Source organism: Monopterus albus, unplaced genomic scaffold (assembly GCF_001952655.1).
Source record: "Monopterus albus unplaced genomic scaffold, M_albus_1.0 scaffold82.1, whole genome shotgun sequence".
In the NCBI taxonomy this organism is placed as follows: domain Eukaryota; kingdom Metazoa; phylum Chordata; class Actinopteri; order Synbranchiformes; family Synbranchidae; genus Monopterus; species Monopterus albus.
The window spans coordinates 1807816-1826267 of record NW_018127962.1 but is presented as its reverse complement, the minus strand read 5'-3'; the positions used below and the strand labels follow the sequence as shown (position 1 = coordinate 1826267).

Below are 18452 nucleotides of genomic sequence, written 5' to 3'. Positions count from 1 at the left end.
TTTCTCTCTCCCTGCAGGTGGGGAGCTGCAGCAGCCTCTTAGTCTGCTTTCTGCTTCCATGGACAAAACCATGATCCTCTGGGCTCCCGAGGAAGGATCTGGAGTCTGGGTGGAGCAGGTCAGTGTTGACTGGACTACAGTCGTGGCATCAGTCATTCTCAGAAGGGAACACAGAGCTCACACACATATCCACACAGACCCGCACACCAGTTTCCCCACTCTTTCTGCTAAATTCCCTTTCAGTAGCTCTTGACATGAACTGGAGCTTGAGCCCCCGCCATTATCCTATATCCTGCTGTCAGTGCCACTGCGTCGGTTTCCACTCTCCTCTGACGTTGAGGTGTCAGGAATAGAAGTGATAGACAGGCGGTGAAGAGGCACAGAGCCCAACGCACCAATGTGAGTTTAGGAAAGCTGAGGTTGTCCTCCCCCATCTTTCCTTCTATCACTCACTCGCACTGAACCCCGTCTTTTACGGCCCGTTCCCCCAACACATCCGACAGAGGATGGAGGGGACGGTGCAATACATGGCATAGCCTCTACATTGCCTTTCTCCTTATTATTTTTTCCCTCTGTGATCTGTCTCTACCTTTCACTCCCCAGTCCTGCCTTCAGTCATCTTCTCTTGTTCTCCTCTTTTGCTCTATCTCCATCTCTTTCTCTCCCTCTCTTACATCGTCTCTCTCCTCCTTTCCTTTTTCTTTCCTCCACCTTGCTTCTCTGAGCTCCCAGCAGCTGCTGTTGTGCCAGAATGGGGCCAAATTTAACAGAGAAAAATTTGCAGAGAAAAAGCATTTCTTTATCAATCTGCCCCACTTTTTTGTTCTTTAACATGACTTGCAAATGACAACCTCAGATTACCTTTCCACATGTGCGACTAAATACTTCCTCATGGGCAGAGCTGCAAAAATATTGGACGCATATGCTCACACATGCAGACGTCCAGCAGTGTGCCCAACAAATGTACACACGCGCGCCATATGAGCGTTTGTACAGAAACGACTCACCTCGCCATGGCGGGCACCTTGAGTGTGATCACACTCTGAGGTGATGAGAAAGATTCCTCACTTGACCAGTGACATTTTTGCACCTTTGATCTCATCATTCACATCCACAGTGATGAGCAGCAAAGACCAAAAAAAGGAGCAACTGTGAAGTCCTGACTCTCCTCTCTGACAAAAGGACGATGATTACAGCCTGAAGCCAGCGCTAATGTCTCGTATTCTTCTCTGTGTGATGAGACAACGGTGGTTGGTGGAAAAGGAAAGCAGCAGTGGGTGTTAGAAACGAAGTCTGGTGTGGACGATCTCCCTCACAGTTCAGGCTTTATCTCTCAGAAATGAAAAAAGTGCTTGGAATGACAATTTTTTTGTTGAATGTGAAAATGCACAGTATATCTGTGTCTCTACTATTTATGTTCCTTCTGACCTGTTTTCAGCAGAGAGCCAAAGCCTTTGAACTGACAGGTTCCCTGGCTGTAAAGGAGACTTAGCCTTTGAAGCTCTGAAACACCTCGATGAAATGTCAGTGGATTAAACTGTATATACATGTTGTCCCATCTTTAAATGTTAAGCCTTTGGTCTCTTTTGAGTGTTTCCCGTAACCTGAATAGGCCTAACAAAGGCTTTTCTGTGGGACACTGAAGTTTTTGGCAAAGCAGATTCCTCAGCGCTGAATGACCAGCCCTGTGTGTCTTAATTAGCTGAGTTTTACAAAGAAGTGCTCCACTTCTTCACACTGATTAGAGTAATTGGTGAGATTTAATGGAGAGTGGGGTTAGCAGTGGGGTGGCCGGAGCCCACCGCAGCGTAAAGCACATCTTACTAACGAGACATGCTGGTAATTAACAGGTTAGACTGACCACAGCAGGGCACTGCAATGCCTGAAGGGGTTGTCAGGTTGTGTGTGCTGGAGAGAGAACTTATTTTCAGTCACCAGCTTTTGTACTCTCTTGGCTGTTGGGAAAAGCCACTAACACCAAGATGAGTTCATATTTTTAAATTGGGCGACTGCTGGTAAATATTGGATGGTACGGGGGAGTTGTTTATTGCTTAAATGGGTGTTAATTTAGTAAAGTGATTACTCTGTGGAAAGAAAATTTAGCAGTTGTAAGTAGCTGAGCCAGCGATTCGCTGGGCTGAAAGCAGGATCTGGTTTAAGGTTCTTATGCTTGGAAAAAACACGTGAAGGCATTTAAAAACAAACAAATGACATCGAATACCAAGAAAACATTTATTGCCAGACATAAAACAGTTTTTCCGTACTTTGCTAATCCCCAATAAAGCAATACATGATCAGATAATTAGTTAGCTCATGTAATCATTGTCTATGGGGAAAAAAAAGCAACGCTTACATCAAGGAGCATTTATTCCTCCTCATCATCACCTTGAAAGTCTACAGATTTAACTAAAGCAGTAAAAATGTCCCAAACCTCTTCAAAGGTATTTGGTTTTCCTTTTAGTATAGTCTAATGGAAACTTTAATTGCAGCCTAAACTATTGTTTCATACTTGTATTAATAGTTTATAAAACAGTGCAACAGTGGTGGAAGAAGTATTCAGATCCTTTACTTAAGTAAAAGTAACAATACCACAGTCTAAAAATACTCAGTTACAAGTAAAAGCCCTGCATTCAAAATGTTGCTTAAATAAAAGTACAAAGTATTGGCACCAAAATATACTTACATTTTTAAAAGTACTCATTATGCAAAATGGCACATTTAACATGAATAATAATCATATTATTGTGTACATCACATTTAATGTTGCAGCTGGTAATGCTGGAGCTAGTTTTAACCATCTTATATGCTTATCATTTGAAGTACTTTGCATACTCCTGCGGAGATTGTATATTTTCCACCAGAGACCCTTAAAGTCTCATGATTATACTGTGATTGTTGTCAATTAGGTTCTGAAAAGTAGCTAAAGTTATAAATGTAGTGGAGTGAAAAGAACAATATTTGCCTCTGATATGTAGTGAAGTCAATGTATGAAGTAGTAGAAAATGAAAATACTCAAGCAAAGTACAGATACCTCAAAACTGTACTTGAGCATAGAGGATGTTCTTACATTTTATAGACTAAACGACTGAGGATTAATCAGTTGAAATCAACAGATTAGCAGGTGTTTAAAATAGTCTTTAATTGCATATTTCAGTTTGTACATCTCATCATCAAGAGAAACTGAAGAGCAGAGATGCCGGTCAGTATTTCCAGCCAGAAAAGTTGAAACCTGTATGTATTTTCCCAACTTGGCAAAGCTCAGTCAGTGCTCGCGACCCTTTTCCTCTTCCTCCAAGAATGATATATGCCTGCCCTTCTTCGCTGTCCTTGTTTTGTTCCTCCACCACACCTTCGCTGGCCAGCGATAAGACACGCAGTGCATCCATATTGTCCCCCCTCTCATAAACAAGACAGATGATGACTTTTTGCCTCTGTGAGTTTTTGCATGATATACGGCAATCTCTTGTGTGCAGAATTTTAAAATCAATCTGCTTAATGTTGCATCTTATTCCCTCTCAGTGTCTCTACCTATCTGTCTGTCTGTCTCTCTCTCTCTGGATGGCTGGAGGATCATGGCATTCAAAGTAAAGGCGTGCCTTTATCGCTGTCATCAGTTCCGCTGTGCTATAGCCTGCAGACAGGCATTATTTTGAAGGTCATTGATGACCAACACAAGCCCCCTAAGAGGGCTGAATGATTGAGGACACCACTTTACTGCCACATGCAGTAGACAGATATAATGTGTGTGTTTGTGTGAAGCCATTTAATCTGTTTGTTTAACATGTAATGGATGGACCAAAATTCCTACGTGTTTCTCCTGCAGTCACTGCTGCAGGAGAAACATGCTCTCACTTCCCGCTTTGAGAAAAGATACAGACTAAGCTGTACATCGTCTCAGATTTGAATTATTTGAATATGAATTTACCACATCTCATAGTTCCTCACAGCCAATGTCCATATCATTTAAAGCACAAGCTAATTAAAGATGGAGAAGATATTAGTGTAGCCATATCTGAATAAAGACCACAGTGGAGCTGAGGTAGCGGTGTTCTGCTCTCTAGGATTGGTTCTCCTGTTATCAATTTGAATGGATCTCCCCTCTGGGCCCAGTTTACTTTCAGGGCCCGATAAAGCTTTTAATTGTTTGAATTCCTTATGGGCAGCGAGAAGTTGGTCTGCTCCACAAAATACTGTGAAAATCCTTGAGTAAATATCTGACTGGTTAAGTATTGAAGTATAATCTCACAAGACTCTCATTTTCCTTGTACAAGCCAGTTATAGTTGTGGCTTAAACAAGGGGCCTTGTTTATCCAGATTGTAAATATTTCAATTAATTTCCACATCATCTCAGATAATTTTTGTCTAGCCCCCTTCCTGCCTCGGATCCTACTTGTTATGCAAGCAACAAGATGTGATATTGTCTCGTTTCCTCTATTGCAGTTTGTAATTTATGTTCTCTTGAAAGGACGAATGAATACAGCAACCCCCTTTTACATTTTTAGAATTAATGAGAGGCGTTTTATGATGGTTGAACAGTGTGTTTTTAGTTTTAACCCTCTGTTTTACCTCCTACACGTCTGTTTACCTGGGTTCTCCACTCTAAAGAAAACGTTTAAGTAACGTAGAATGACCTCAGAGTTACATTTTTTGTAATTGTAATCGGTAACTGCACTTACTGTAAATTGGAAACGGATCTCTGCTCCAGGTAGTGATTTGAATACACAATGTACCTCAGACCCAGTGGACAGCTTACACTGTCTGTATGATCTTCCTGGACCTGACACAAGGGTCACAGGCTCTCACCCAAATCCAATTTGTGGCAATCTTTCTTTGTTCTCTTTGCCATTTTTCATGATTGTTTAATATGATATGTTGTGCTGCAGTTGCTTTCATTTTGTATTAGATACATTTATTGTGATTGAAAAAAACAACAGTTTATTCAACTGAAATGAAACCCATTTTGCATAATTTCTCATTTGACTTGTCATCTTAATTTGCAGTTTTTCTGCCTCTGTCCACCAATATTAGTAAAAAAAAAAAAAAATCAGACAACCAGTTTGACAGCCCCAACTCCCGCCCTTTTCTGTAAATCCCTGTTTATGGGAAGCGAACAGAGGAGTGTACTGTATGTCTGTATACAGGATGAGAGCAGGTACTAAATAGCTGCATTTTAAGAAAAACAGCCTACTTCAGTGGGAAAGTGTGTCCAGACCTTTGACTAGTAATGTATGTAGTGGCTGATGTACATTTACTGTATGATGTTACAAGTTACTTTCACTTTTCTCTGTAGCAGGTTAGTGACTGACCCAGAAACAAAACAGTCTTCACCCAGCTAATGACAGATATGACTGTTTTGAAAAGGCAGATGTTAGTTCTGACCAACACCACCGTGGTTTTTTTTTTTTTTTGTTTGTTTGTTTTTTCCACACCAGGTGCGTGTCGGAGAGGTTGGTGGAAACACTCTGGGTTTCTACGGCTGCCAGATGAGTCCAGATGGCTCAATGGTTGTGGCTCATGCTTTTCATGGAGCGTTACATCTCTGGTGCAAGGACCAAGACAAAGAAGTGAGCGTCACTGCCTTTGTTACAGATCAATATAATGTCAGTATTTTTATTGTTGATTCAGTTACAAAACATGTTAGGATTGTTTCTTTGCTTTGCATTAGAAATATTTGACTTTTAGTAGTAGACTGAGATTCCATCTTAGTCTTGCTACATAGTGTGTAAGAGGCGGTGATTTGTGTAATTAGTCTCTCCGAGTCTCCTGCCTGCCACTCATTTTGACTGGATTAGTAGATGTCTTTGTTGGGTGTCCCTGAGAAAGAGCGAGGGACTGAAGTCACAACACAAGTTCAGAGATAACTCCATTTCAATTACGCCCACTTGGCAGGTGAATTTAAAGTTCAGCACAAACCTGAAGGAGCTGATAATGAATTCAGATGTTTCAACACAGATCGACTTTGTAGACAGCAACACCTAATTTGTAATCAGCTACTCTCATGTGATTGCCAATCAGAAAAGCTAATCATGGGGCTTAACATCATGTGGCAGGGTTGGTGGCCATCGGGGGGGTGGGGATACAAAATTCTGTGATTGAAAGTTGTAAACTAAGTACTCTGCTTAGGGCGAGTGGAGACCTGGGGTTGTGATATCAGGTCACTTCAATGCAGTCCAGGACCTGAGCTGGGATCCTGAGGGTGAGTTCATCCTCAGCGTGGGCTCAGACCAGACCACCAGACTCTTCACTCCATGGAGGAAACAAGATGCCCAACAGGTAAAACAGGCTCAGAATCAGCTATAACGTGTTGAAGTAGGAGAAAATAATAACTCAAATGTAGTTTTTAGTTAGTGGTTTTAAATGTTTTACCTTTTCTAGTTAGAAATGAGACACACTATCCAGATGGAAATGCCTGTTTTTGGCTAATCCAGTGAATCAAATACCTGAAAATTTAAGGTACTTAACCACACAGGCAAATATTCTGTAAATCCATTAGTGGTCACTGATGTGTGGTAATACCCACAATGCCCTAATACAACTAGAGATCTTAAAAGGAAAGTTACTCTAGTATAAACATAGATAACAGAGGTCATGGTTTACACATGCTGACAGTTGGATTTAGGAATGTTTTGCCATTCACATTATCTACCCCTCTATTTCTTCTAGTCTCCTATAAGCAATGGCTACTTGGTATGCTTCTCTCTTTTTAACAATGGCCAGCTGTGGTGACCTTTGTGGGATATAGTCAGTGCCTAATAAATATTCTGCTTGCTGCCATTTGCTGAAACATGTTTAGGCTCTCTTTCTGATTGAATTTTAGTAGGCTGTGACTTAATAATAAAGGGTTTCTTAGAGGCCATCATATATTCTTGAAGTAAGGACTCCAGACTTTGTGGGATTGATTGTTCACCCCTGGCAGTACTGCGGGACGCTCTTTGAAATGAATGCTAACATCATAGGAAAGGGTTATGCAACCCACACAATCCAGCCTTTGTAGGGTAGCCCTCCAATCATCCCTCATGAGAACACTTTGCATCTTAAGCAGGAAATGTTACACTGAACAACACTTGAACAGGAGAGTCAATGTTGCATTTGGCTTGGTTTCAAACACTTGGATTTAGGGCCAAGAAGCCCAGTCCCACAACATCAGAGATTTATTGAAACGCTGGCACTTACCCTGGCAGCCATATGTAGCTGGTTAGGATCTTCATGGTTAGATTAGCATCTTAATAAAATCCTTCTGTGTCTTTATTACCCTGCAGCCAACCTGGCATGAACTCTCACGGCCACAGATCCATGGATATGACATGCAATGTCTGGCCATGGTTGGAAGGTTTCAGTTTGTGTCTGGAGCTGATGAGAAGGTCCTGCGAGTTTTTCAAGCACCTCGGAACTTTGTGGAGAACTTTGCTAACATCTCAGGGACTTCAAGAGAAAAGCTGCTGGCCTCCAGTGTGAGTGCCAAGTTAAATTAATAATCTGTCATTATACTGTACATTTAAGTCATTTTTATTCCAGGTATAGAAATAGTCAACTGATTCATTCCATGACCTCCAAATTCATGTTTTCCCTCTGTCCAAGATCAAGATCTTACCAAATTTTTCCATCCTCTGTTCTCTAGCAGTGTGCTGAGTGGACTGCCCACTCATCTTAAAAGCCCTGCAGACTTATTGATGTTTGTCTCCGTTCTCCTTCATTTATCTGCTCACTGCCAGGACTCTGCCACCCTTCCAGAAGGAGCCAGCACACCTGCCCTGGGTCTGTCCAACAAGGCTGTATTTCAAGGTAAAATACTCGGTGCTCAGGTTGTGGCCAAGGTTGGTCTGATAATCAATTTTCATGACAGTTGTCCCCTATTAAATTGAAGATTTCTACAGCCCATTCAGTATTTTCATTACTTTTATATAATAGTAAAAAGTGTTTATAAAAATGGGATTTTAATTTACAGGTGACCTTGTCCCAAAAATCAGTGAAGGCAAGGAGCAGTTCAACAGCATATCTGATCAGTACCAGGAGTCCTCCTTCCACCCGCTCAACCTGACCGGTACTATAAAGCTCCAGAAAGTATTTCTCCAATACGTCTTTTTTTCCCCATCACATGGTAGTGGTCTGAGTAAACCCACATCTACTTTAACCCTTCCTGATAAGTAATCCATCCAGTTTTAGGACACACCCAGTGCAAACTGAACAAAGATATTTACATTTGGTGTTTAAATAATGACTTAGACATTTTTGGTTCCAGCAGTAGTATGATGTATGTAAAATTAAAACTCTGACTATGGACAAAACTACAGATGAACCCTATACATCTACCTCCACTGCTGATGCTCAGCAGGCGCCGTAGTATGTGGCCTATACATTGCTATGCTTTACTCATATCTCCCTTTGGGTCCATCTGACACGTAATAATACTTAAGCATAAGCCATGAGACCTCATAATGTTGGCATATTTTATATAATCGCATCACTTGGCTCTTGCCCTGCTCCACTCCCATGGTGCCTAAAGTCTACTTGATAGCAAGCAGTCATGTGAGTAGAAGTACAGAACTGCAGGAATAAGACAGGAAATTTGCAGGTTCTTATCACAAAAAGACCACAACTGAAAAACTAAAAAGCTAAGGGGAGTGAGGCAGTGGAGACAGGTATGTGAAGGGAAATGGCATTGAAGTGATGTGCAGAGAGGACACAGAGAAAAACAAGAAACAAGGGAAAACTCAGAGAAACTAACTGTAGGAAACTGGGCAGATGAGAAATGTATGAGAATGACATGAAGAGAATGTGTAACAGTGCTTTAAAACCCCTGGGCTAGAGGGTATGAAGGGCTGTCATCAGCATGATTGAAGCCACTCCTTAATCTGCAATACTAATTAGAAAGCAGGCTTATGTGAATGCGAAGTTTAAGTATCGATGACCCCGGGCTATGTAGGGAGCAGCCAAGTGCAGAGACTGTTGTTAACAATGCATTTTCACTCCTTTGATTGGTTTCCGCAGGCAGGAGACGAATGAATAATTAGGCAAAATGGGAAGTCGATCGGTAAGAAAAACACAAGCCGTGTAGTTTTCAGTTACATGCAATGCAAAGGCAGACAGCTAGATCTGATCCCCCTCAAACCCAGCAGCCATTAAGAATTGGAAATAAAGATGTAGTTTTTTTTCCAAAATGGCTTTTCTAGGGGAAAAGAAGCAAGTAGCATGTTGCTAAAGAAGCTGGGAATGTGAGGGAACATTGTGTTAAGGTGTTCAATCATGTTCTCAGTCTACTATGCAGCTTACTCTGTCTGTCCTTATGGAATTAACTCTTATTTTCCCCCTTTGACTTGACTTCAACCATGCCTGTCTCATGCACACACTGTCACTTTTATGGGTTAACAGTACAGGGATTTAGAAGAGGTTAATTATAAAAGCCACGTGGGTGTAATTCTCATCTAGCAAATTGGAAACTGGCTGTATTTGAATTTTAAAACGGCTCAGTTTTCATGGTTTTGTAAATGAGTTATGTAAGGATTCTGTAGTTTACTGTGTGTGTGTGTGTGTGTGTGTGTGTGTGTGAGCAGAGCCGCCACCAGAGGATCATCTTCTCCAGAACACACTGTGGCCCGAGGTCCAGAAACTGTGAGTATTCAAGTGTTTCCCCTCTAGCAGTGTATCCAAACCCACTCAGCTTGTCTCAAGTTTCAGTTACCTGCTAGTAGAAGCAATATCCAGAATCTCCACAACGTATTTCCATTGTATATATTTCCTCTCCCTATAAAGGTGTCAGAGTTTCCATGTCTCTCTTAATGAAGCAACATTTCCAAATGGAACCGTTTGTTTGGTTTTGTCCAAAGGGTTTACTGTGTCTGAAAATAATGAAATTCCCCAGACTGTTGGTCCCCTTCTTGTATTTATCAGCCAATCAGTGTCCAGCTTCTTGCCATCCCATGAGCCTCTTCGCCAGGCTGAATAGATTGCATCCATCTGTGGCCAATGTTAAATCCATTTACCAGTCAATCTGCCACAAATATGACATATGGCGTGGCCATTTATTCAAGGTGTGAGTATTGTGCGTGTCGAAAAGCATTTTTCTACCTCTATTTGGCTTCAATACCTTGAAAGATTTAGTACCTAATAGAAACATTAAAATGAGTAAGTGGCCAAATTATCTTTGTGGCATAAATAATAGTCGCACTGTCATGACCAAATTGCTGCAGCGTTCGAAAGCTTCCTGGTCGGGGAGAAATGTGATTTCTGTTTCACTTTGTTGATGATTTTAAAGCAACCAGGCGATAGTCAGCAAGCTAAAAGTAATTAGGCTGAGAGTGATTAGCTGGAGCATATTCATTGTTCATCTCTGACAGCAGGAGAAGAGCCAGTCATTGCAAATCAGTATTTTAATTTCACACTCTGTCTGCTTATTTACCTGTCAACAAGCAGAGATGGTTTGAGTCTGGAAGCTTGTCAGGGTGACGCTGAGGAATAACAGGATACTTTGTCAGACTTGGCGCCCTGTCTGTGTTGTGTCTGTCTTTCGGGTCCTTTGTGTCCCTCCGCATATTCAGTGTTCCTGCTTGTGATTTATCTCTGTGTGACTGTTGTCCTCTGCGTCCTCCAGGTACGGCCATGGCTTTGAGATGTTCTGTCTAGCATCTGACAGCTCCAGGATGGTGGTGGCATCCGCATGCAAGGTCAGTGTGATGAGACCAAAGACAGAGACCGTGCCACAGTGTGAACTACATGACCTCCTCAGCAAAGGGCTTTAGATCGGAGAAGATAGAGCACCATGATGTATATGCACATATTCACACCCTAACACACACACACACACTCAATGCTGCTGTCAGTCAGGTACTGATACACGTGCCTTGTCCTGCCCTTGGTTGTACAGAGAGAGGTACAGACACAGCTGGTAGCCATCATATACTGTATGTGTGTGTTGTCTGTCTTCCAAAAAGAAGTCCCTAGTCAGGGCGTAGTACTTTCAGAGGGTCCAAAAACTATTGGAGCAAAGACTGCTTTGCTGAATGTTGCTGATTGGCTAAATACTGCGCACTAGTTAACGCCCCGCTGCCGATGGTAACACTTTTACATCAGTAATCAATTTGTCTAATCTTTCCAAGGCTTCAGCCCTGCTGTGAAATCCAAATCATAATGCGCTTAAGTGACTTTTACCCCAGGAGTTTAGTTCCTGGGAACAAAAAGTACCAGGAACTTTCTGGTGGAAGAACTTCTCCCATTTTCTCTAAAACCTTGCAACTCCTGTGCAACTCTTTCCTCTGCCCCTCTTTGCTTTACACCTATCTCCCCTCACAATCATGTTTCCTGTTATTTCCTACCATGACCATCCCTGTCCCTCAACCCACTTTTTATTTTTTCCAGCACATGGATTTTTAAAGATGCAACTAATCTCAACTGTCTTTCCAGGCATCTAAATCCGAGCATGCAGCAGTGCTGCTGTGGAGCACGACAACATGGCATCAGCTGCAGACACTGCCATGCCACACCCTCACCGTCACCCAGATGGCCTTCTCACCTGACACACAATTCCTGTTGGCTGTTTCTCGTGATCGTACCTGGTCATTATGGAGACGGGACCTGCCCACACCTGAAAGTCCTGGTGAGAAGGGGGGGGGATGGACACTGGACACTGAGGGGTCCACCTTAAAGGATACTATGTTTGGAGTTCTCCTTATTTTGTTTTCAGATGCACTACAGCTTAGTGGGAGATAGCTTTTCATGTTGCTTTGAAAAAAAAATGTAATTAATATGTTTGAGAGAATTTCAAAACAGAGACTATATTGGAGCCTACTGGCAGACAGCACCAGCTTCAATAATACTAATTAATTAAAATAAGGTAAACCCACTGAGCAGATTTGTTCCAAATCAGATTCAAGCTGTCCTAATTGGAAGGACTCCCTCGGTTAATATTGTGAAGAGCCAAAACAGAGCTGATAAAGGATGGATTATTTATTTAATTTTAAATTTAACCAGATTTTCCTCTGCATATTTATGTAAATTGACCACACTAACTGTGCCACCCTCCCATGTATACTTTGGGTTGTCATTGCTTTAAACTGGAGATTTTCACACGATTCACCACTGTCAGTTTTGAGAGGTTTTATCAACATGGGCCACATGTGATCTATTCACGCTAAACTGTTTCTTAGTCACTGTCAATACAGAAAAGCTGCCACAATCATTCTAGAAGAAAGAACATAATTAAAATCCTGGAGCTAACAGAAAACCAAGAACTGATATGGGATCAGCACCTGTACTGGCCAGTGCCCTCAAACTCCATTCACCTCCTGCTGGGCCCCTGTTGTAAACAAGAGAGAGAGCGAGAATCTCAGACAAATAACCCGATCCTGCGTCCAAGTTGAGGGGGACTTGACATTTAACCTCCCACCTGCACCTGGTGACACATCAGGATTGGTCTTAATGGGCACTGATGGAGGCTAACCAGTTCTGCACTCTGTTGTTTGCCTGTATGGTGGAGTGCAGAGAGGCAGGATGGTGTGTTTGGGAGGTCCTGTCTGCTCAGGTTGGCTGCTGAATCAGTCAAGGTGACTGTGCGTGTCAAGAACACACAGGCAGTGTTAAAAGGCCAGACCAGGGAAGGTTAAACAAAGTCGGAGCTGATCTAACAAACGGACTCCCTCTGTCATCACCACTTCTCTTCCTCGTACCTGCTGTCTCTCCACATCCCCCTCCCTCCATCTGCTTCTTTCTCATGGGCCCAGCACTCTGACACCTGCATTAAAATAACTTCTCTCTCTTCCCTTTTCTTTGTTTTTTGTACAGCTTTCCGTCTAAGTACCCTTATCTCTTATGTGCCACTCTTTTATCCCCGTGATGTGTTTTGCGACTAAACTGATCATGTCTCCTCTTTTACTCTGTCTCTGGTTTCCATCTGTGTAGTTGGACTGAATAGCCTATCCTATAGTGTCGTGCCCCTCAGGGTCCTCAGATGAGAGCATTAATGGAAGGAGGTGGAGGTGCAGCACCTGTGTGCCCTAAACAACCCACCCTTAAATATGTGTGCGTTTTGCAGAAGGAGAGTGCTGTGAGCGTACAGACAGACACGACACGGTGGTTAACTCAGACTTTTGTGGTAACACTATGGTTTTACGGCTGCGTGTACATACTGGTTCTATTGTGTGTATGTGTGTGTGTGTATATGTGTGTGTGCCAGTGGAGAGCAGCATTAGTGCGGAAGCACAGACAGGCAGCTGCCAGCAGCATACAAACAAGATCTCTGGGGAAAACCAATCTGGGGTCTGAAATGACTCAGGCTGTGGAAATAAACAGCAGCAAGTCATAAACTAAAGCTGACTGAAATAGAGGGCTGGAATGAGGTGCTCTGTCTTGTTGGGTTGTTTGTCACTCGCGTGACTTTGTTCCTACAGAGCAGTGAGGCAGCAACTTCCGCATGCTGATGTCATGTTACCATCATGGGAAACGTTCGACTGCTATATCATTTTTCAAAAATTGTATAGATGAAATAAATAGTAATAAATAAGACTTCTGAGTTTGAACAGTTATTTTTTTTTTTTTAATCTAATCTCGGTTCTTGTTTGTTTCCATGCAGAGCCCCAGTTCTCTCTGCACGCACGCACAGGGAAGGACACAGCCATACACACCCGAATCATCTGGTCATGTGACTGGAGCGCTGACAGCAAATATTTTGTGACGTCAAGTCGGGATAAGAAGGTAATTTTCAGATGCTGGGTTCATTCATTAAAATAAAAAAAAGAAAAACCTTCAGGCACTCCTTTGGGTGGAGCAAGGAATATGATAAAAAGCCTTTATTTGATCGGGTGTATAAAACACAGACTGTTTCGACCTAACCAGGGTACATATTTCTTTCTCCACCTAAGAGCACCCAAAGGCTTTTCTTTTTTTGCTTGGTTCAACTTCTAGTGCACCTTAAGTTTTCTGATTTATTGTTGGACAGTGAGCACGAGGCCTTGACCGAAACACCTGTCAATGTTTTTTGAAGATGATAAACTGGCATGAAACTGATATCTATTTTTTTGATTTCTCATTCAAGTTTTTGTGTGTGTGTCCAGCTGATAGTGTGGGGCCCATGCAGATTTGAGGACTCTGGAGACCCTGCGCTTCTACTTGATATTAAACCCTGTTCCTCCATCTTGGATGTGGGTGATTCTGCTACTGCTGTGGCGTTCTGTCCTGAGCTCTGCTGTGATAACAGGTATACACACACACACACACATTCAACCTTCTATTTAATTTTTGTGCTATGGCCAAATTTATAAAAAGGCATCACCTTACTGGTCATATGGTTGTCTGTGTTGAAGGCTTTTACAAAAATTACCATCTGAATCTCACTTAATTCCTGACCCCTGAAAACACAGGGAGTGTGTTTACATGGACATGAGTATCACGGTCATTAAGAATATCTCAGTTTTGATTGTAGTCGACATGTGGTGTTTACATGGAACACAGAAATCAGAGTATGCATATCCCTATATACATCTTAACTACTGGTTACTGATGACCACTAAACCTTCAGCCTCCTCAGCTCTGTCATCTTCTGTATCCATCAATATGAATTCATAATTAGGAAAATGTTTCCCAACTGTATGTTTGTTTTTCTTAATGGAAAAGACTGAGGATAACCTAGGCATTAATGTTAATAACCATATCTGTTGGACAGGGAAACCTGATGTCAACTCCTCTGTCCTCTATGGTGGAAAGTGAGACAGTGACCAAGCATGTTAACCAGTATTTGAAAATTATTGGACTAGACCCACTTCTTCTATTTTGATGTCTGGCCATGTAGTAATTTTTTGTCAGGATTTTCCATCATGATCTCACTCGTTAATCAGCGTCCTGTAGCTAACTTGTCCACTACAGATGTGAAGAGGTCAGCATTTCTATGCTTTCTATCTAAATGACCAATTACTTCTTTCATTACCAAAAGACAAAATTCCAATAAATTGCAAAACAAAAACTACTGCTCCAAAATTGAGGTGCGTCTGTTACCGACACCATTTCTGTTTATCTTAAGTCACTTGGATGCTGCAGCTGCGCCTGTACAGATAATTTGGAATGCTCAGAAACCTAGATAAGATGTATACATGCAGCAGCATCCTGGTTTCTTTCAGAGTAACCCACCTAGCATATTTGGGTTTCTCAAAGCCAGGTTAAGCATTTATCCAGGGCTCTGAAAATGGGATTATGACGTTTACATGCACAAACACAAAAACATGATACTTCAAAAACCCAACCATAATCAGGACACTCATGTCCATGTAAACACACTCCTTGTGAATTTGAAGGTACAATTCCAAGAAATAGTTTTTAAAGCTGTGTTAATAGCAGCATCCAGTGCAGCTGGGTGGAGGAAATTAGTTGGCTAATGACTAAAATGGCTCACAGCAACAACATGTGAATTATCTCTACAAATAGTAAAACAGAGCACTACAATATATATATATTTTTAAATTCACTATTTTGCTCCAGCTGAGTCTTTGTGATACCTTTATTCATTTGAGGGCACCTTAAGCTAGTGAATGGTACTGATGGAAATAAAGATTTATCTGTCATGGCATGAAAAGCAGGCAGCCACATTAAAAGAAGAATCCATAAAAGCCCCAGAGAAAAAAAAAAATTTCAATCTTGTGATAGGAATAAATGTAGTCAGTGAAAGTTTGTTCTGGTGTAGTACATGAGGTGTGTTCTGGTTCAGATACCTGCTGGCAGTTGGCTTGGAGTGCGGCAGAATCCTGCTGTACAGGTGGAGCGCCAGCCAGGAGCCCGCCGGCGGACACGACTGGAGCATCTGCGGAGAAACGGACACCTCGTATCCTTAGAGCACAGACACACACAACCACAGTTCATATGCAACATTAGCGTGACCTCAGTTTAGCTGCTGAGATGCAGATACTTGCTGTTGGGTTAGGGCTTGGCAGCAGATGGGAGAAGGAATCTCCAGGTACTGTAGTCCATTTCTGTGGGTGTTGTATCCCAAATGGATATGTAATCATCTGCAGAACTCAGGAAGGGAATTTGAGATCCGAATCTGTCTTGTATCTGTCATAAGACTTAAGACCACATCTTTGTCATTTATGAAATCAATTTAGTTTAACCAATTTACCATCCTTTGTATATCTGTTTACACAGCCATACTGTGGGGACTTGGCCTTTTTAGGGACAAAATGAAAGTCTCAAAACGTAAATCATAACATTTCAGAATCTCGACTCGGTTTAAGGTTAGGGTTTTGTTAAAGGGTTAACATTAACAAGTATTGGTTATGATAATGAGGGAGATGGTACAGTAGTACATTAGTGTATAGTAGGCATTTTGGGTATTTATTCGAATGCTTGCTGCCATCTAGAGCAGTATCCTGTGGTTTCCCTTCATCCTGCCCTTTCATAGACAAAGCCATGCTTTAGCGGTCAAGAGGCTCCGCTGGAGGCCCAGGGCTGGCCGAGCAGGTCGAGACAACAACAAGAGGGATAGACAGACTGGCGGAAAAAGTGAAATCGAGGAGGACAGCTCCTGGGTCCAGCTTGCCAGTGCTAGTGCTGACCACTCTGTCAAAATCTTCAACATCAACAAACGGGCTCTTTAGCACCAGCAACACTGACACTATTCTGTCTCTCACACCCAGAGAGACGCTTGGACTGAGGGCCACAGGCCTGACTGGGCCACTAAAGCCACAGCTGCTCGCTGGCAAGCCATTCACTCCCTGTGACAGCTGGTTAAGTCACGGGTCACTCACAGGATAAACCCACAGCACACAATAGCCTGCAGTCTGTCTGCAGGCATCTGAACATGTGTGATGGGTGGAAGTAAGATGGTGAAAACACCATGACTTGTTTTAGATTCAGAGAAGAAGATGCTGCAGGATATCTACAGTATACAGATCAAATATTAAGGCAGGCTATCAAAGTAAACATTTATATAGTGAACTGTTCTTACAGCAACAAATCAAGGAAGTGATTAGGTCATGGTGGCTTTTCATTCTGGTTGTTAAAGATGTCATTAATTGCACAGTATGCATGGTGTTTATTTGTTTTATGACCAGTTAATGTCTTCGGTCTCTAAATGAAGTTGTACCGATTGTAAAATCACACAACTGTTAAATACAGGTTGAACATGGGTAGCGGTGCTACCTTAAAAGGGACATGTTTTTATGGTTTAACCCAGTTACTAAAAGTCTTGACATACAGTACAACTAATAATTTTGCAAGTTCTGTTGCTGTGTTTTCGATTTTTATTTTTTTATATTTTATTTTCCAGCCAGCGTTTTTCATTTTTTTCTGTATGAATCCACAGACTTGTGCAGTTTGCATTAGCAATCACACTGTCTGCATTTGCCTTATTATAACAAATAAAAACAATAATGGTAATGCACTTGTCTATTCAGAATTAGCCTGTGTTCCCACTGTGGGAACTACATGCATTAAGTTACACAAACATGAATATGATCCTTCACAGGCAGCGCTACAAACATTACAGCATCCGAGGATAAATCAGTGCAGCAGCTATTGGGTGCTGCAGCTTTAGATGAACGTGCATCTGCTTTTGGAGTCTAAGCGACCTTAACAGAATTCTCAAGGACAGAAGTTGTCCATGTATGGAATTTACTGTGGGTTCACCCAGGTGTGCCGCCATTATCGAGTACTTCAGCCATAAATTTATCTGCAGAGGTTTGTAAGTGCTGGCCATAACTCTCTCTCTAATCACGTATCCTGGTATGTATGGAGTCATCAGTCAAGCCGGGCCACACGCTCTCCTCCAGGAAATAGCACTTTTTCAAAGACTGAAATGAGGTTTTGGGACAATATGGCCACATAAAAGCATTTTTCACATCATAAATAACATTACGTAATTATTGAATTATTACCGGTGATGTTTCAATTTAGACCTGAATGATCATCTTGCTGGGGAGTTTCCTCAGTGCATTTATGTGAGAAGCTCTCTCAGCTCTTTGCTCTCAATGGCATACTAATACATATGGGATATGCTCCTTTCTCATGTCCTCTCCCATGTCCCCTGGACCACTAGTCTTAATGGTGTTGGATTGCCTTAATGTGGTACTGAGGAGGGATTAGAAATTGTGCAAATTACTGGGGAAACTGGTGACCGGTGTCACAGGTAATAAACTGCTAACAAAGGTTAACACTGTTGTAGAAGGGGACTGAATGAGGGAGTGCTAGAGATGAATAGGCTGTATCATTATGCTTCTGAGTCAGTTCTCCCAGGTGGGAGATTTTAATGAAAATGAACTACTTTTTTTACAGCATTAAAATTGTGACATTTAAGTTTTTAGTAAGACAAAGAAAGTGTGATAAAAACATGTTTTTAAGGGAAATGGAGTTCAGGGTCGATTGTTAGTGTGCTGCAGTATACAGTGGCAAGGAAAAAAAAAAAAAAAAGAAGTGAACCGTTATGATTGACCTGGTTTTATACGTGATTTGGTCATAAAATGTAATCCAATTTTCATCTA

At 41.8% G+C, this 18452-nt stretch overlaps 1 protein-coding gene across 1 annotated transcript in view; it reads left to right on the top strand.

The window, feature by feature from the left end:
• Positions 1-17346, top strand: part of elp2 (elongator acetyltransferase complex subunit 2) — a 24967-nt gene extending 7621 nt beyond the window's left edge. Inside the window, exons 10-22 of the mRNA XM_020606961.1 lie at positions 18-118; positions 5433-5564; positions 6124-6273; positions 7260-7451; positions 7713-7782; positions 7946-8041; positions 9552-9609; positions 10589-10661; positions 11398-11590; positions 13562-13683; positions 14043-14185; positions 15686-15799; positions 16376-17346. Of these exons, the coding sequence (XP_020462617.1) occupies positions 18-118; positions 5433-5564; positions 6124-6273; positions 7260-7451; positions 7713-7782; positions 7946-8041; positions 9552-9609; positions 10589-10661; positions 11398-11590; positions 13562-13683; positions 14043-14185; positions 15686-15799; positions 16376-16571 (1640 nt within the window). The 3' untranslated portion in view covers positions 16572-17346. The remainder of the gene's footprint in view (positions 1-17; positions 119-5432; positions 5565-6123; positions 6274-7259; positions 7452-7712; positions 7783-7945; positions 8042-9551; positions 9610-10588; positions 10662-11397; positions 11591-13561; positions 13684-14042; positions 14186-15685; positions 15800-16375) is intronic.
• The last annotated feature ends 1106 nt before the right edge of the window (positions 17347-18452 follow it).